Source organism: Emys orbicularis, chromosome 18 (assembly GCF_028017835.1).
Source record: "Emys orbicularis isolate rEmyOrb1 chromosome 18, rEmyOrb1.hap1, whole genome shotgun sequence".
Lineage (NCBI taxonomy): Eukaryota > Metazoa > Chordata > Testudines > Emydidae > Emys > Emys orbicularis.
Window position 1 is genome coordinate 13,190,324 of NC_088700.1, and position 19,334 is coordinate 13,209,657.

At 42.8% G+C, this 19,334-nt stretch overlaps 1 protein-coding gene across 2 annotated transcripts; it reads right to left on the bottom strand.

Moving 5' to 3' along the window:
• Positions 1 to 4,557: 4,557 nt before the first annotated feature.
• Positions 4,558 to 15,140, bottom strand: PHYHD1 (phytanoyl-CoA dioxygenase domain containing 1). Of its 2 annotated transcripts, XM_065418872.1 has the most exons (11): positions 15,041 to 15,140; positions 13,727 to 13,885; positions 13,014 to 13,089; positions 12,770 to 12,817; positions 9,832 to 9,887; positions 9,592 to 9,654; positions 9,473 to 9,494; positions 8,508 to 8,636; positions 6,223 to 6,339; positions 5,715 to 5,841; positions 4,558 to 4,619 (listed from the first exon to the last, which is right to left on the bottom strand). In XM_065418872.1, exons 1-11 carry the CDS (start codon positions 15,071 to 15,073, stop codon positions 4,574 to 4,576), a joined length of 876 nt encoding a protein of 291 aa, XP_065274944.1. In that variant the 5' UTR covers positions 15,074 to 15,140; the 3' UTR covers positions 4,558 to 4,573. The 2 variants fall into 2 exon arrangements, with proteins under 2 accessions (XP_065274944.1, XP_065274945.1); XM_065418873.1 differs by lacking the exon at positions 9,592 to 9,654.
• Between the last annotated feature and the right edge of the window lie 4,194 nt (positions 15,141 to 19,334).

Genomic DNA, 19,334 nt, shown 5'->3' on the forward strand with positions numbered 1-19,334 from the left:
AAAACAGCACTAATGCTTATTCTGTTTAAAGTAATTTCAAATACAGAGAATGTCAAACTTAGTTTATTGGAAGAGCATGGATAGATAGGATTGCAGGGTGAAAACAATAGCCTTTGTGGCTAAAATTTTTATTTACTTGCCAGTTCTCTGGAATAAACCAAGTTCTACCTTTTTCATGCTCTCGATCTCTTGAAATTACATTGAACAAAACTTGCTTTATATGTGAATTTTTTTTAAAGCTACATTAAAAAATTAATCTCTATTGAAAAGAGTCCCATTTCCAGATACAATTTTAAAGAGAGATTAGGTTAAAACTCATTTAAAATCCTTTCCTGTATTACTCGTAACACATTAGATTATTAAAACAAAGTATTTTAACAATCCAGTGTGCTTCTCTGCTACTCATACAGTTCTTGCATTTCTCTCAGATTGAACAAAGAAAATCACTGAAGTTAGTTTCACAGCTGTTTATAGTAAGTAATGTTCTGGTTTTCATATATGCACTAGTACAGGCTGCAGTGTTTGGTTTGTAAGTCATTAGGAGGGTTGAGGGGGGACATTTAAATCTGGACAAATGGTTTTCATTAAAAATCATCCACGAAAGCATGTCTATTAAAATGTAAATTCAGGAGCAAAACTACCTGCTGCTGCCCCTTTAATTAGGATCAGAACTCAGTACAATTGAAACAATTCACTGTTTATAGCCAAAAAACCTTTCCATTTCTGTATATTTAATCCTTTGAAACATTTCTACTTCTAGGAATCCTCTCTCATTAGCATGCAAAACTGCCATTAGGACCAGATTAAGCTGATTTGTATCCTGCCTCTTCCACCCTCCCATGGAGTACCTGGTTAGGGTATTTGCTTGCAAGAATTCTTGTCCAGGGAAGTTGATTCTGGTCCCTGCTACAGCATCTTTATGACATTTCTGCTGTGTAAAGGGGCCACAGCGGTTCCCTGGGGCAGAACCCTGTCCCCAGCCCTAGAGCAACATAGGGGCAAACTAGGCAGCTTAGCACCATCCTGTGCAGCCCCAAGTTTGGGACTGGGAGTGTATTGGTGTTAGCAGGAGGATTGGCCAGAGAGCATTGTGTGCTCTGGTTATTCTCTGCTGCAGAGTCAGACCACCTCCAATCATTCTGAGATGCACTGGCCCCTGGAACAACCGAGAGAGTATCACATTTGCCCACCCTCCTCCAACCCTCTTGGCCTTCTCTTTCTGGACCATGCCTCCCGAGACACACAGCACAGAATCTCTCCTCGGACTTTAAGAACGGTCAGAAAATGACTGTGATTAACAGAGCAATAGGCTGTGAGGCACTGCTCCAAGGAAACAGCCCTGGAGAGATGGATGGTGCAAGAGTACAGTGACCCTTAGCAACAGTGAATCCAACATGCTGCACAGTTTAGTAATTCTCACGTTCTAGCGAGACCGAGTAGGACATTCTTTCTACATCTGTCTTCAAATCACATTGAACAGAGCACAGAAGGGAAAGGAGAGATGAACCAACTTTCTTACCAGGAAAATGCTACTTTAAAAAAAAATTAATTAGAAAGGTGGGGTCTTTTTCCCACAGTAACTAAGAAAAAGCCTTAGCTACCACCTATCCTGTGTTCTGCACTTGGTAACAGAGCATTCAGGTGAAAGTTGATATAACATTAAAGCCATAAAACAAAGCACCAGAACCGAAGGTTACTCTGTCCCCTGCTTATTGACATCAAAACAAGGTCTGAAAAAGGTAGGAAAGATCAGACTCTTGTTTCTAATAGAAGCCTTGGTGAATCTGAGCAAGATTACCACTGTTATCCCTACCCAGCCTACTCATTCCTGCTACTGCAGTGATTTCAGATGCATCAAGAAATCCTGTTTGACCTACGGAACCTGTTTTAGCTGCTCAGTTTAAAACTGGCACTCTTGTTCCACCAGCAAAGTCCCAGCCATTACTTAAGAGCCATTTTTACCATAAATAAACACAAGAATTTAATCTATTTCTTCATTGCAACTGGCATTTGAGACAAATACCAGAGGTAGGCATCATGCTTAAAAAGTAATGTAGCAATAAGGCTTGACGCCATGTGTTGCAAAAATCCATTTCTAACCTGCTTTAATCTGATACAGAGCCTGAGACAATAGGATGTCTTGGGTCATTCAGTCCATTCCTCCTGCAACAATGCAAGATCATCTGCACTATTTTGTTTTCATCTAGTCTATGAATACCATTGAGGGTGTCTGTTCTGTTGGCAGATTATTCTATTCAAGTGACCTCTTAGAAACTGTCTAAAGTTCATCTGTGTATTATTTTCCCAAGTGTATTAAATATCAGTCCATTGATATATTTTGCATAGGGACCCCATATAGTCAGGTACAGCTGTCTCTCTCTCTCTTTAAGGTAGATGGCTTTCACCAACTGGAAATGATAATGCTAGTGCTATTTAAAATAAGCAAAACATCTAGTTTTCATTTAAGATAAAGGCTTAACATTAATTTCTATAGATGACTTTAAAACGTTTAAATCAAGTTGAAATGCTGAAGATGCTGCTGGGCTCTATGCATTAATTTTAGCAATAAATAAAACCCTTGATATTAAGGGTTTAAACTGATCCACAATACATGCTCTTGCAATTTCTCTGAACACAAAATTCACCCATGGAGACTAATTATTAATAAAACTTACTACTGCTACTCAATCTTTTTTCCTGTTTTTGTTATATTTGCATATATGTTTCTAGAGCTTCTGCTGCCTACATAATCCCATTTGTAATGTTGCCACCACAGTTTTATCCACCTTCCAATCCCCCCTTCCTCTAGTCTGCATGTTGCTTATATTGTCTCAATGTTTGATAGCTCAGCTTTAAAATATAAAACTGATATTACACATTCAAAGGATAATAAATAGGAGGGAATGTTGTTTAGAGGGTAGAGCATGAGAATCAGGACTCCGGGGGTTTTGTTCCCAAGACTGCTATGTGATCTGGGGTAAGTCATTTAGAACTAAATGGTGAAGCCCTTGTACATGTTAGTGAGCACTTACTCAAGTAATTGGGACTGCTCCCATGAGTAAGGGCTCCACAATCAGACCTACTCCTGCTTTGTGCCTCAGTTTACCCATCTGTAAAACTAGAATAATACCTCCTAGAGGTGTTGTAAAGCTTCATTATTTAGTGTCTGTAAAGCATTCAGATCTGTGGTGGGAAAGTACTGGATAAGTGTGAAGTATTATTGTTCCCTGTCACAGTGAATTCAATAACTGAACTAAATTACTTGAGCATCCCTGTAATGAGCTGGGAAGTTGGCTTTTGTGGGTGTGTCAATTATATAATATACTGGTGACGTGAAAATTTATGAAGCGTATTTCCAATCTTGTGTATGGATACTTCAAAGAGTAGCTGTTCTCTCTGTATATATTAAAAAAAACCCCACGTAAATCCTTCGTTACTTGTTATAAAATATATTCCACTGAAACTGTGAAGAAAAGTCCTGTCTCTCTTCATTTAATAAGTCTTCATAGATTTGCTGAAAAAAGTTAAAGTTTGACTATTCAATGATAGTAATAGAAGGGTACGTAGGAACATAAAATGGACTTTGTTACTTTATTTAAATGAGGTTATTTAGAATATTCAGATATGTGGGCTGCATTACATCAATGATACTTCCTAGAAGGGTGAAGTTATGTGCTCTTTGCTAGCATCCGTTCTGCATGCTGGGAGTTAAAAGCATAATCACTGTATGTCTTTACCCTTATGTGTTGTAGTCTAACACTTTTTGGAGGTTTCAGAGACTGTCATCTTCAGACAACAGAGAAATTATGTTTGTATTATTTTTATTCTTGATATTCCCACCTCTCATTAACTTCAATAGGCATCAAAAGTTACTCAGTTCTCCTATCAAATGTATGCAGTAAAGGTTTACAAGTCTAGGGATTGTCTTATCTCCTCACATACCACTCCCCAGTAACTCTTACTTAGCATTTTAAAAGGAGAAATAAGAAATTTAGGCTCCCTGCTTTGGTCTGCCCATTCTAGACTTTTCTTTTACTCTATTGCTGTTTCAGCAGGGTAGGTTTTAACTTTTTTGTGGTACAACAAACCCCTCTACATAACCTCCAAAAGACTCTGTACACCTGAGGGTAATACAACAGAGATGGAATAAACATAATAGAAATTTTCCTGGCTTGGGTTGTACAAGGGGAAAATACTGAGATTTTGAGTATCCTGAAAAGGAGGTGCCTCTCAGCGGGTCCCGCAATTGAGGTACAGTGGCCTCTTAATAGTCAGTTCATATGACTAAAGAGATTTCCCCATCAAAAGGAGTCTTTAGGTGACTGTTCTCACTATGAGTAGAGTACACGTAACACAGATGCTCTGAGTAAGGCCAGCGCTGGACGGGTGTGGATGAAGATTCTTCTGTCATGCACACCAGCTGAAGCTACTCCTGGGCAGAGGACACACGAATAGTGGGAGATGAGAGCAGGGGGTGAAGTTGTATCTGAAGAGAACCGCAGCAGGTGGCTTAGAAAGATGAATGGAGTCTACTCACTGATCAACCATTTGACTCCAATGGCTAATGTTAGCTTTAGGTGTAGAGAGGAGGAAAAGGCAGTTCAGGAGTTGGCTGAAGCCTGAAAAGAGAAGAGAAAACACTTAAGTAAAAACTGAATTCCAGAATCAGCCCCAGGTCTACCTGACACAGAATCAGTTCTGGCTTAGATACCACTGATGCAGAAATGAACAGTTCTGATGGGAAGCCTTTAACAGGAACTTCCTCAGATCCAATCCAGTATGTCCAATCTCTTGCTACAAGAGGAAACTACAAAACTCTTAACGTCCCTAAGCAGAGATTCACATCTTGGTTTTCCACCTGCATTCATACCTTTTACTCTTTCCCCAGTGCATTTTACCTCTTTCCCCAGTGTATTTAATTACTTTCTTCTAATCTAACTCTGTACCCAGAGGGTGCTTCAGACATAGGTTGCATACTTCTGTAAGGAGAATGGGTTTTGTGATCAAAACATAGGACCAGAACCTATTCTATTCCCAACTGTGCTACAGATACCATGTATGACCCTGAGTAAGTCATTTAACCTCTGTCAGATGTATGCATTTTATGCTTTCATCAGTATAATCATTATGAAAGCTTCAGTTTAGGCTGGGAGGATCCTATTCTTCATTGTTTATGGTACTTTCTTAAAAGGGATTGTTCTCCCATGCTGGCCTCCAGGAGATCCTTGCCTGTCATTCTGCAACTCTATTACTGAGGGAAGACTTGCACAAAGAGACAGTCTCTATATGTGGCAGGAATCAAGCTGATCCTGTTCTGTGGCAGTAGGGAATTAACATCCCTCCAGGAGAGAGAAATCTATGAGCTTAATGAATGGTTGTACGGCTCTCTGCTGCACCTTTGCTGGAGGACCTTACAGCGCTGTTATAATATGGCTAGCAGAAAAACAATCCTTTGCTTCACAGGCCAGGGAAATTGTCCTGGGAAACTACTGTTGACACTGGTGTTCAGAGCTGGAGCTAGCACAGTTCTGAGCCATGTAGAGGGAACCTAGTTGTGTGTATCACCCTGTAGGTGTAACACAAAAATGGGGTGATAAGAGCTGGGGTTGCTGGGTGAAAAAAAGCTTCTTAAATGGTTACAGCTTTAAAAAGCCTCCAGTTTCCAGCAGGTTTTTTTTTTTTTTTTTTTTTGCTACTGAATGATCTCTGTATACCAGTTCTCTTTGCTCCAGCTGGTGTCTTTGGTCTCCATCAGATGGAAAGTGTACACATGGCGGGACCACTCTGAGCTGTTCAACTCACTCTTATGGACAACTTCTCCATGGATAAGAATGAGGCCACCTGTTTGAAATAAACACACATCTGTCTTTCCTTTTGAACATCTCCTTCCTCTGTGCCATACAAGAGGAGCTGGTGCTGTCTTTGAAAGGTTTGTCATGATAACGAGACAAAAGTCAGACTTGGGAAATACAGCCCATTGATTCCTATGGTAAGAATTTGTTTGGAAAAACTCCAGGAACATATCATACTGTTGCTTTGGTTCTACAAGATCCATTTCTTTCATTGTGGACTCTTCACATAACCCTTTGGCAGCAGCTGGGGCATCAGGCCTGCATTGGCAATACATCATTGCATTCCCTCTGGACCTGTGGTTTAAACTGAACATGTGTCACTGTGTCTATCTCTCTTGCATTTTCACTGGTTCTACAGATGAATCTTTACCTTTGCGGATGGGCACAGGAATAAACTGGCTATCTTGATAAGTTCGCTCAGAGCCGATGAACTGTGTGCATGGTATGGTTCCTGGCGGGGCTCGGACCATTCTACGTGTGATGCCATCTGCAATCCCACAGTAGACAAAACTTTTTTTTTTTAAATTAATAAATCATTTAACCGGGCAGTAAATAAACCCGTGTTAAGATTTAATTTTAGACTATTTAATCCATCAAATAACAAAAGCTTGATCAAGTTTAATAATCAAAGATTAATCAGCACAATACAAAAAGGAAAGAGTTAATACTTTACCAGTCTGGAAATAATATTTTGCAGAAAGGACATCTTCACTCTGTTCCAAAGCATTAACTCACTTCTCCTTATATTTATACCCTGTTTCTCATGCACAGGAAACTCTTTAAATGTCTTTATTTCATGATGAACCCTACTTTTCCTTTCCTATGCATTTTGCACCTACTGTCCAAGATTCTTGGGCACCTGCACCTAATTAGTATAACAATCTTGCATCAATTATAATAGTTGCTTATTACTTTAACAAAGCTCAGCATAATATTATTTTGTGTTTAATAATCTCTACATATGCCAATCATAGCCTCTGCACTGACTGGAAAACTTAAACCCCTCATTACATTATCTATGCCCTCCATCGTTTCATTAATGAAAATCCTTTCCTTGCTCATTTTCTCTTTTCGTTGGGAAAAGATTAAGGTTTACCTGGTGGTACAGAAACTCACACTGCCTTTTGTCTGCTTTCTCATCTGTGCCCTGGCACATTAACAAGTGCTACCCTTATCTGCAAAAACATGCAGTGCTTTCTGAGCAGAGTCCTCCACTCACGCAAAACACATCTTTGGCACTGTTCTCCTTTCTGTAACAGTACAGATGTTTAACTGCAGCTACAGAGCCATATGCTGAGTTTAGGCACAAATTGTGATTACAACAAAGTGCAAAGCTTTATGATTTCTCGGGGAAGAATGTCTTTTGCTTGATTTTTTTTTTTTTTTTATTAATTTATTTTTAAGAGAGACCTGAGGATCGTACCTGTTTTAAGGCACATGAAAGTTTGAGATGAAATGGATAAACAGTTCCCCTGGAGCTAATTAGTTCCCATGCTAGACATATACAAAATATACTAAGTGTAAAATGTGCACCAATAGTTAGAGGCCCATGGCAACTTCCATCTGTCGAGAAAAAGAGGATACACACATTTTATTTTGATTTGGCCTGATCTATGTGTTGCCATAGTCCACTGGTCGCTCTCTGATCTCTTGGACGCTATCCAGTTCATTCTTGTTTTCCATGTTTGCTGAATTTTAGACTAATGTTGGGGGGGGGGTAAGTGCAAGGTTTTTATTCTTCCTCCCCTTACACAGAGCAAGCTGGGGTAGCAATATTCTTAGTCTTGACCCAGGACAACAGAAAAGGTTAATGGGTATATATCCTGAAGGGATCTGTGTTTAAAGTTGGGCGATGGGTGATGGGGGTGTCAATATAAATAATATAGTGCAGCATCAGAGTTTTATTAAAGAAACAAAAATGAGCAAAGTGGTTTCACTGTGCTTATCCCTAACCTGAGGGAACCTGGAGAAACTGCTCCTTCCAGCCCAGGTCAGGGTGGAGAAGCATTTTCAAAGCTGCTGTAGGAAGCTCTGGAATGAAGTAAGGGTCTGTAGCACTGCAAAGAATACACTCTTTGGAAGGATCAAAGAGTAGTTGTGAAGGGCTCAAATCTTGTTGAACAAGGAAGGGTCAGATACTTGCTGAAGGAAGTTACTCAGTAATACTAAATTGAAAGGATTTCAGGAACACCAACAGTGGATCCTAATATTGCAAGGTCTGGATTTAAAAAGTAAAAATTCAATAAGATTGTGGGTACCACTATCTCTGTACTTTAAGCAGATTGTATGGGTATAGTACAGCATTAAACTTGGGCATTTGGTGTCAGAGTCAGAAATAATGTCAAGTTTTGATTTCCAGGAATGTTTTTGGATTAAAATCACAGATCCTTGGTCTAGTGACCAGCAGCAAAGGAAATGAGTCATTTGAGCCAGGCTGCTAAAAGTGGGATTATGAATTTGGCCCCTAAAAGTACAAAGGGAATGATGTTGCTTTAAACAAAGGTTCCCTAAAGCATGATGGTGTCTCCACTAGCTGGATGCGGCCATGTAACCACTGTATGATTCAGAGAACACAGTACAATCTGTGCTACTTTCCACCCGTAACCAGGAGACGAGGGTGCATTTCAGTGTATGGGAGAATAATATGAATCTTACTGGTGTGAGAGCCAGGGATGAACCATAGACAGCCGTTCTCCTGGGTGGTGTTCTCCAGAGCTATCCAGAGGCCCAGAACCTTGCCCAGCGGCTCTGTGTACAGAAATGAGGCGTCCTGGTGTGGTCTCACTGAAACCAACAGACACCTGGTTACCTTACATTTTAAAGACTGTTGAATTAAGAGTAATGGAAGGTTTATGGGGCTTTCCTGCCTTTCCTTTCTCTGCCCTCTTTTGACTGCAGTATGAATGCTCCTAGAAGTGACAACAGTGAGTATGCATGCTCCTGACAGCGCTGCAGAAGTTCACTGGCTGCGTGCATGCTACCACCACCAGCCTCCACAGACAGACAGACAGACAGACAAACACCATCACCTGGAGAATCTCACCTCTGTAGAGGTGGGGGCTGGTGAGTATATCTATTGATAGTGTGTGGGGAGAGACTGATACTGTCCCCTTCCCAATAAATTCTCAGCTCATGTCCCATTTATTCTAGGGGGAGTACAGCAAGGATAACTTATTCCAAGTCACATTTGAGGCATGTGAGAATTACTTTTGGTTTACAGCAATCCTTGAAAGACAAGGAAACTTGACATACAGTTAGGAAATCCCCCCAATCACTTGTCCTTTCCCATCTCCCTGACATCTTACTACTTTGGGAATCTCAAGCATGTAGCGAGAGTCGGCCCCCGCTGCAATCATAACACATGGGATTGGGTCACCTTTCAACCTAGTGTGGATATAAGTTAGCCCTTTGCCTGCCCATACAGAAACAGAAAGGAACCCTGGGTGAGATTTTCACACCCCATTCCCAGTAATTTCTAACGGGAACAGGGCATCCAAACCTTTAGGCAGCTTTGAAAAATCTCACTGAGTGACCAGTTTGTTACTTGAATTCCCTTCCTCCAAACCTTGGTATCGGTACATAATATCTGCAGCCTAGTACAGACGTAGTATGAATTTTACCTTCACCACCAATGCCAGGTTGCTGGAAGAGGAAAAATAGAAAGAAGAGGAGAATGTTAAACTGGAAAATATGAAAATGGCTTCTTTCACGAGTAAATAGGAGATTGGAGTTACTGTACCTTAAAGATATACATACTCTGGACAACCACTGGTTTCTCAAGGCCCAGTTTTCTTCCCAACTCCTGTGGAACATCCCAAAGTTATAACACTTCAGTTCTCTGGTCAGAATTTAGCAAATGCTTGCTGAGAATTTTTATAAATCCTTTCATGAGGAGAGGGCTCATCCTTCTGAGCATACAGTTTTGAAACTAAACGATCACATAGTTGAGTTCTTTCAAGTGACTTAAGCTACTGCTCACCTGAACTTTGGAGGAGTGAGTGATTTTCTTGAAGATGGGATCGTAAGCATGCAAAGCTGAGGGAAAGAAGTTGTTACTTAGTGAAAATTCTAGAACTCCTTTCCAGAAGGGACCCTTTAAACTCTGAGGAAACACAATGATGGGTATTACATTCTGAAGGGGAAGACTGCAGTCTGTCAGGCTCAAACTGCATCCCTCTCAGGAATCAGTTTAGTGTGCATAGTGCCCATTATCATGTCTGCCCTGTTCCTTTTGCTAAAAGGTCTGGGTTAGACAAATTCCTTTTGTTTCAAGCTTTTTGTATGGATTGTAAATTAGGCAAAATGTTTCATCAGATGGAGATCACACAAGTGCTGTTGACATTTGCAAATCATATAACGAATTTCTTTAGAGGACAAAGATATAATCAGTCTCCTTTACGACAAACTGCGGCTATATGAAAATAATGGTCTATGACCAAAAAATAGCTTGGAAGAGATTTCTGGGGTATGTTCTGAAGGAAAACCAAATAGATTATACAGAGCTCCAGATACTAAGAGCTTAGATATTACAATGGGGAGCATTATACACAACCCTAAGATAGATAAATACTAATAAGGGGTTGCACAATTTGTTGCTTCTATAGGCTGAACTCAGTGCATGCTCCAGGCATCTCTCCATTCCACCTGCAAGCTCCTTGTGTGATGCTCTCCCGTCCCCTTCTATTTCAGGCCCTCCCTGCAACACCCCTCCAATCTCTCTCCTGCCAGGGTTTCTGAGTGGCCTCCATTTCCCTCCTCCTCCCATACCAGCGTCCTCCATTCTCCCTGCATGCCATCAGTTATTTTTGCAACCCCATTCCCACTTACACCATGCCAGTGGTTCTGTGCGCTCTAATTCCCACCTTCCCCTCCACACCAGGGTCCCCCAATCTCCCACACGAGGGGTTGTATGCCCCCCACTCCTCCCACCCATGGCAGGGGCTGTGAGCCCTCTACCTCCCCTTCCTTTCATACGAGGATCCCCCAATTTTCCCTCCAGCAGGGGTTCTGTGAGCCCACTATACCAGGATCCCCCATTATTCCTTCCATGCCAGGCACTGTGTTCTTGCTCCCTTTCCCTCCACACATTATTATTTGTCTGGGAGAGAAGTCTGTCAGGTTGCCAACATGTTGAACTATAGGGAGAATGGGCACAGTGACAGATGAAACAGACTTGTTATGGCAGAAGGCATTAGTGGGTGCCAACAATCCATTGTTTGATCTATAGACAATACCAGAAGTGCTTGAAGTTGTAATTATGCTAAAGACATGGCAGGGGCTCCATGTATGCATTTTCCCCCTTTCAGTTTTCTGATTGTCCTCCAAATCAGTAGGGTTCTGGCAGTGAAAGCCTAGAATGTTCCTGGAAACTTTGGAATTGATCAGTTGTTGCATTCAAAAGTTGTCACATTACAGAAGGACAGAAATGCCATCAAGGTGAGCATTGGGCCTCACAAGCTCAGTCAATTATCTGAACGTGTCCTTCAGAGTACTACAGTTCTTAGAATTTGAATACAGCATGATGAGAAAAGTCTGTAGAGATGAAACATGGGGCATCACATTTTTATCATATGTAAAATTAAGAACTGGGAGCACAAATTCAATGCTCTTTGAATGCCTTAACTTGCCCTAGAGTTTTTAACTTGGAAGCAAATGCTTTGGATTCAGGATCACTCTTAAAGAGGATAGAATTTGCTGTTCAGTCAGTTTACTCAACCCAGCAGAGACTGCTACAGAGCAAGAAAGTGGCTAGACAGAAAATAAGTGGATAAATTGCAGAAGAATAGGTCAAAATGAATCCTTCTCTTGGAATTGCAGTTAGGCCTGAGTGAGGAGGATGCTATCTGTGTTTTCCGTTTCCTCTTGAAGGAGCACTTGCAGTACAGCAGAGGACAAAGAGAGGGTGGGAAGAGGAGTTGTTTTTTTTAGGGACATTGTTTTCCCTATAGAGACTGCAGGAGTGTGAGATCAGATACTGGATTTTCAAGTTTTAATGGAGAAAGATCTAGGCAAGGTTCCTGCGTTTGTGAGATAAAAATGCTGAACCCTGTTATGTTTTCTCTAGGTATTGTTTGAAAACAAAAGGGATACAGCTAGTTCTTTAGCAGCTGGAAGAGGGGAAATAGGACACATTGGAAACCTGTAAGAATGAGAAGCTGCTGGCAATGTCACAGTGAAGAATCCCAGCTTGTTAAGCGCTAGCAGTGTGCTCAGAACAGAGAAGATAGTCTGTCCTAAGGATCTTAACAACCTAGATTGGACACAAACAATACAGCTCAAACAATCCGTTGCATAACAGAGACAGAAGTTTGAACTTCAGCCATTATAGATCAATGATTCTTTTTAAAAACTATAAAGACCTTGTGGAACAAGTGGCTTTTGAAAAGAGATTTAAATGGGAAATGAGAGGCCTTTTGGCAAAGGACAGGGAGGTTTCCTAGCATGGGGTAACACAGAAGGAAGCACAAATACGAGAGTGGAAGGATTCAAAGGGGGCACAGGAAGAAGCAAACTGATACGTGAGCAGGTGAAGCTGAGCAAAGGCTTAGAGTTAAATCTGAGGAACTTGAACCTGATGCTGGTGAGGGAAAGAGACAGAGCAAGGTTGCAAAGAAGGGATTCGTGTGGCCACAATGGGAGGAGAGGAGGATTTTTGCAATAATGTTCAGTTGACTGGGACATGGCAAAAGCAATAGAACAGAGAGGAGGAGGCTGTAGTCAAGGCAAGAGAATTTAAATCTACGTGTCTTGTTTTAATACAATGGGCAGAGTCCGTGTTTAGCTAAAACATTAACTCAGGAGAGCAGTTTCTTTGTAATGTGCTGGCATTATTCACCATAGCCAAGTCTAAAGGATTGCTTAGTTCTGGAAAATACACCCCATATTTTCTCTCCAAAAGCATCACAGCTCAGACATACCGTGGCCAATCTTGTTTATAGATTTCTCCTTTGAAACAAGAAAGTCACCTAAGAAACAAAGTGCTGAATTAAAGAGGATGCAACAAAACAAAGAGTAAACAAAAGCGCCTAGAACTCCCCTCTCTCCCAAATAGTCATTCAGCCACCTTGTCCCTTTAAGAAAGTTCCTGGCTCACTAGCAGATTGCTTACATTTCTTCCCATCCATCCCAAGCCCATTACAGCCGATGGTACATAACTTTTACCTTTTTCATCAAAAACTCCTTTCTCAAAGAAGAATCTGATCTTGTCTCCACTGGTTAGAAAATAATCCGCACTGCCCTGTCAGAGACAAGAGAGACCCAGCAATGGTAATATCCTAGAGAGTATATCTTGGTGAACACTTCCAGCAAGGAGCTAGTACTTTCCTGCATCTTCTCCCCATCAAGAGAGCAGGAAGAATAAAGTAGAATAAAGACATCAGTAGTTCACAGAGAGGCTTTTCACTGTGCTAAACTTCTTGGGTTCCAGCTTGCCCTTTGCAGACACCCAATATAGGGTGAACAGAAGGGTTTTGGTTTGTGGGAAGTGTTGATTTGACAGTCCTGAAGACTGAGATATTCTTTATCCATGGAACCAGTATAGTATAGGTAGTAACAATAGAGGCTTTCACACATTCAGCCCTTTTCTGCAGGGACTCTTCACGTTCAGCCTCTGTGACCCATTCCTCTCTTGGCCTTTCCTGAGACCACCAACAAAATGTTACCCAAGGCAGCAGAGAGGGTGCTCATCAGAGGCAAGATTGCAGTTCAGCAGTACCTAGCTCTCAGCCTCCTGCTCAGACATGCCTCCTTGCAAGAACAAAACCCTTTTCCCTGAACTGCCTAGTGTTACAAACTAGCCCTTTGCTAGCCACCTCAGGAGTAATTTGAGATTTAGATTGCCCCTTCTCGCCTCTATCTGAAGCACCTATCTGTACCTGTGCCTGGAGCTGTTCCTCGTCGTTGGTAGAGAACTCTGTACGGCAGTCGGGTGGCACATCCATCTTGGCTATAATCTTGTGCATTTGCTCCCTCATGGCATCACATTCTTCTGTGGTGAAAAACTCTTCCAAAACAAGGAAACCATCTTCATGGAACTAGAAGAGAGCACTAGAGTTCAGATGGGGGCAGAGCGGCTGGCATTCTATGGTACACTTAAGAGACAGCAGTTATATTCAATATTCCTGGCTGTCAGTCTTCTTCAGTTTGGTGTAATGCACCTTTTCTTGGGCTCTGCATCCAGATGCTAGATCAGACTTACATCCTTGGAGATCCTCTCTGCTAGTAGAGATGCAGTAGAGCAAGGTGCATTTTTCATACACTGTACTTCGTATCATGGACCTCTTTTAATGTGCATCTAATAATCGGCATTATTGCCTGACCCTCCAATCCCACACAAACCAGCCTTTCCCATTATACAAGTTTTTTATGGATTCATTTTAATAATTTCCTTAATGAGTAATGTTTGTATTCTCACTTTTTTTAAAAGAGAGATTTCTACTGGAAAAAAAAATAATTCAGTAAGAGATTCACAGGCTGTGGTCAGAGAGAAAGTGATTACAGCTCCTACATGCAGCAGGCTCTAGGAACCAAATGAAATATGCATTTGTTACTGTCCTCATGGCTTAAAATTCTCTTCCCCAAAGGAGGAAATTAAGTAACTGCTAAACACAGACTTTACCAAAATTAACAACGCAGTTTTGTTCTGTTTCAGGATTACAACAAAATTACTGAGAGGTTGGAAAAAGTACTTGTTCTAAATTTAACTGAGAATGTGTGCTGATTTCTCAGGGGTGATTGATCAGTCCCTTATGAAATTAAATTAGTTCTCTGGACATTGCAGACTTGAACCATTGCCCCTTTATAAAGAAAAAAAACAGCAGGTTATCCTCTGATAGGCAGAGTTCAACTTCAGGAATAAGGCTGATAATTGAGAGAGAGAGAGAGAGAGAGAGAGAGAGAGAAGGGTGAGAGAGAAGAAAAGAACTCTTCAGATAGGAACTCTGTAGGACAAACCACGTTTCTGGAGCCACTTATAGTCCTAATAAAGTGTTCAGATAATACAGTATACAAAATGGAGTAGACTATAACATGTTCCCAAAGCAAATCTTTGCTAAACACAAGTGCTGGTTAAACTGGACAGGAATGTGGGTTAGTGAGATCTGTTCCCTTCTCACAAGTACGGCACTATCAGCCTGTATCTCACACACACAGCTCGCTAGATGCAGTAGTTCCTTGCTCTCCTCCCTTACCTGTTGGATCTGTTCTTCAGTTACAAATGCCATTGCAGATTCAGACTCACAGTGATTATGTCAGATCCAGACTAACACGGCTACCCCTCTGATAAGTGATTATGTCAGTACACTGTAATTCCTCCAGAGCCCTGCACAGCTAACTCCCCCTCTCCATGTGATCCTTTCAACACCACGTGATAAAGCAGGGGCGGGCAAACTTTTTGGCCTGAGGGCCACATGGGGTTTCCAAAATTGTATGGAGGGCCGGTTAGGGGAGGCTGTGCGCCTCCCCAAACAGCCAGGCGTGGCCCCCCCGCAACCCCCCCTGCTTCTCGCCCCCTAACGGCCCTCCCCCTGGGACTCCTGCCCCATCCAACCCCCCCGTTCCCTGTCCCTTGACAGCCCCCCTGGGACCCTTGCCCCATCCACCCCTCCCTGTCCCCTGATCGCCCCCGCCGCCCCATCCAACCCCTCCTCTCCTTCCTAACTGCCCCCCCGGGACCTCTGCACCCATTCAACCCCCCTGTTCCCTGCCCTCTAACCGCCCCGACCCCTGACCACCACCCCGAACTCCCCTGCCCTCTATCCAACCCTCCCTGCCCCGTTACCGTGCTGCCTGGAGCACCGGTGGCTGGCAGTGCTACAGCTGCGCCGCCCAGAGCACCAGGACAGGCAGCCGCGCCGCCCAGCTGGAGCCATCCACTCCACCGCGCAGCACAGAGCACCCGGTCAGGCCATGGCTCTGCAGCTGCGCTGCCCGGCAAGAGCTTGCAGCCTCGCTGTCCAGAGCATTGCGCCGGTGGCGTAGTGAGCTGAGGCTGCGGGGGAGGGGGAACAGCAGAGGAGAGGCTGGGGGCTAGCCTCCCGAGCCAGGAGCTCAGGGGCTGGGCAGGAGGGTCCCGCGGCTGCCGTAGTTTGACCACCTCTGTGATAAAGAATACTTGGGAACCAGATTGCTATCCAAACAATGAGGGATTTCCCTCCCTTCTTCCCCCCTCTCTTGTTTAGATTCAGTTCTTTGCCCAGATATGCTCCTAACTTTAATTGAAATCAGTATTTGCTGAGGTGACATAGCCGTGTTGGTCCCAGGATATGAGAGACAGGGTGAGTGAAGTCATATATTTTATTGGACCAACTTCTGTTGGTGAAAGAGACAAGCTTCTTCAGGCCTGAAGAAGAGCTCTGAGAAAGGCTATGTCTATACTAGAGACCTTACAGCGGCACAGCTGTACCGATGCAACTGTGCCACTGTAAGATCTCTTGTGTAGCCGTCTCTGCCCCCCCATCGAGAGGCGCTAGCTATATGCCGACATAGGCAGTGCTGTGCACACTACCACTTATGCTGCCGAAACTTATGTCGCTCAGAGGGGTGTTAAAACGACATAAGTTTTGCCAACATAAGTGGTAGTGTAGACATGGCCTTTCACGTCTCTTTCACCAACAGAAGTTGGCCTACTACAAGATATTACTTCACCCATCTTGTCTCATTGAACTCAAGGGAAATTAGGAGCCTAAATACTTGTGTGGATCTGGGCTTTTGTGCAGCTCAGAAATAAGGCGTAAACAAAAGTTTGTCTTTTAATGGGGAAAAAAACCAGCATAAGCATAATGAAAAACTCAATTCAACTCTTAGCTCCAGGGAGAGCCACAGAGCTTTAATGATTCAAACAGAAACTACAGCGGTTGGGAGGTGACAAATGCAGATTCAGTTCTAGGTGCAACAGACATTGATGGGGAATGGGATGAAGAGAACTAAAGTCCACTGAACAGCTGGATAGTGGATTTAAATGAGTGGAAATCTTCATTCACAGCTGCTCTTTGGCAGTTTTAGTTGCTTGATGCACAGCCCTTCAGTGCCAGCTGTATAGGAGTAGTCATTTTAGGCAGGCCACAGAGGCTGAAACAAAGTGTGAGAGAAAAATTAACTACTTCTGAGAGATATGAGACACCCAGCATGGGCACTCACCATCAGTGCATCCTTCACTATGTAATGGGTGTCCTTGGGGTGCAGAAGAGGAGATCTTAAGCTTTTTCTCTAGAGAAAAATACATTTGACTCTTCTAGAAAACATTCAAGACTTTCACTGAAAGAACCTGTAACTCACCCCTCTCGAAGCGCCGCTTGCAGCACCATATAATAAAGGACAAAATACAGGGAAGAGTGAACTAGAAAATGAGGAAGTGTGAAAAGCTTATATGAAGATGGGCCTTTGCCTTCAAATGTCCTTTTTTTTTTTTTTTTCCCTGTTCATAAAAGACTGTCTTAAAGGGACACCATCAATATGAATTTTTTAAAACTAATTTAGAAGGGAAGTACTTTCTGATAGAGGAGGCCTTTAAGGAATATGCCTTTTTAAAATTCCTTGTAAAAAGAATGCGGGGGGCGAGGGGTTAGTTTTTATTTTCTTCCCTTTTGATGTTTATAAAGGACTCTTCAGCTAGGGGGAAGCTGCCTGTACCCATGCACAAAGTACATAATCTGAAAAAGAAGGTTGTCTTATTTGCTGACTCCTTTCAGTTAAGTTTAGTTGTTAACTTTAACTAGGGGAGAAACAAAAAGGGTTACAGGTAGAAATTAGTGTTTTGAGTTTTTTTGCTCTTTTCAAGTTGTCAGTGTCCCTTTCATTCTTTTAGCAGATGTGAGGGCAAAGGGAACACCAGAAGCAGAGTTTGGGGCGGAGGGAAGACACATTCTGCATTCCTTAAATCTCTCTGGGAGCCTCATGTGCTTAAAAGTTACTAACAGCAGATCTATCCCAGAGAATTAACCATAAATGTGGATTTTACAGTGATTAAGGGGACAGTTTCCTCTCCCAGCAGTCTAACGCTCAAGGCAGTGGCTGATGGAAGCTGGCTGGCCTCATTAAGCCCCCAATCCTGCAGTTGATGTGTGTGGGCAGACCCCTAGCCTCATGACCTGGGGCAATCGGATCCAGTTGCTCCCTTGGATCCAATTGCAGAACCTTGCACCATTTCCTCTCGCTATCCTCCCACACCCAGGAAAAGAAATAACACTTTGCACTAATATCGTCCCCCTCCATCTGAGGCTTTTAAAGCACTTTAATTAAGGCTCACAGCACCCCTGGGAGGGAGGGATGATCCCATTTCTACAGCTGGGGGAGGCCCAGTGACTCCTGGAGTATGAACCATCCAGCAGTAGGTCAGGCATGAACATTTCAAATGCCTTTTTGACTGGAGTGATTATACTAATTTCCTCTCCAATGTAACAATAATAATTCCTCTTGATACCACTGGGAGGAAAGCCGATTAAACTGGCTGAGGGGAGCTTGCTAAGCTGCTCAGAGCTCTGGCAGACATTGCTTTTGTTTGGACTGCCAGGAGTCTTGGGGTAAGCAGATTGAAAGCCACAGAAATAGGCTACTAGACTTTAAGGTCAAAAGAGACCATCCTGATCATCTAGTCTGACTTTCTGCACATCACAGGCCACAGACCCTCACCCACCCACTCCTGTAATAGACCGCTAACCTCTGGATGAGTTACTGAAGTCCTCAAATCATGATTTAAAGACTTCAAGGAACAGAAAATCCACCATTTACTCCAGTTCAAACCAGCAAGTGACCTATGCCCCACAATGCAAAACCAAAAAAACCAGGGTCTCTGTCCATTTGACCTGGGAAAATTCCTTCCCAACCCCAAATATGGAGATCAGTCAGACCTGGAGCAGGTCAGCGAGACCCACCAGCCTGACACATGGGAAAGAATTCACTGTAGTAACTCAGAGCCCTCCCCATCTAGCATCCGATCTCTGGCTGTTGGAGATATTTGCTACTAGCATTCGCAGATGGGCCACATGCCATTGTAGGCAGTGTCATCATACCATCCCTTCCATAAACTTATCAACCTCAGTCTTGAAGCCAGTTAGGTTTTTTGCCCCCCACTGCTCCCCTTGGAAGGCTATTCCAGAACTTCACTCCTCTGATAGTTTGAAACCTATGTCTAATTTCAAGCCTAAACTTGTTGATGGCCAGTTTATATCCATTTGTTTTTGTGCCAACATTGGCACTTAAAGAACTCCTCTTCCTCCCTGGTGTTTATCCCTCTGATGTATTTATAGAGAGTAATATCTCCCCTCAACCTTTATTTGGTTAGGCTAACTAAGCCAAGCTCCATCTGTCTCCTCTGGTAAGGTAGGTCCTCCATTCCTCTGCTCACCCTACTTACCCTCCTCTGCCGCCTGTTCCAGTTTGAATTCATCTTTCTTAAACATGAGAGACCAGAACTGCACATAGTATTCTGTATGAGATCTCACCAGGACCTTTTAGAATGGTAATAACACTTTCCTACCTCTACTG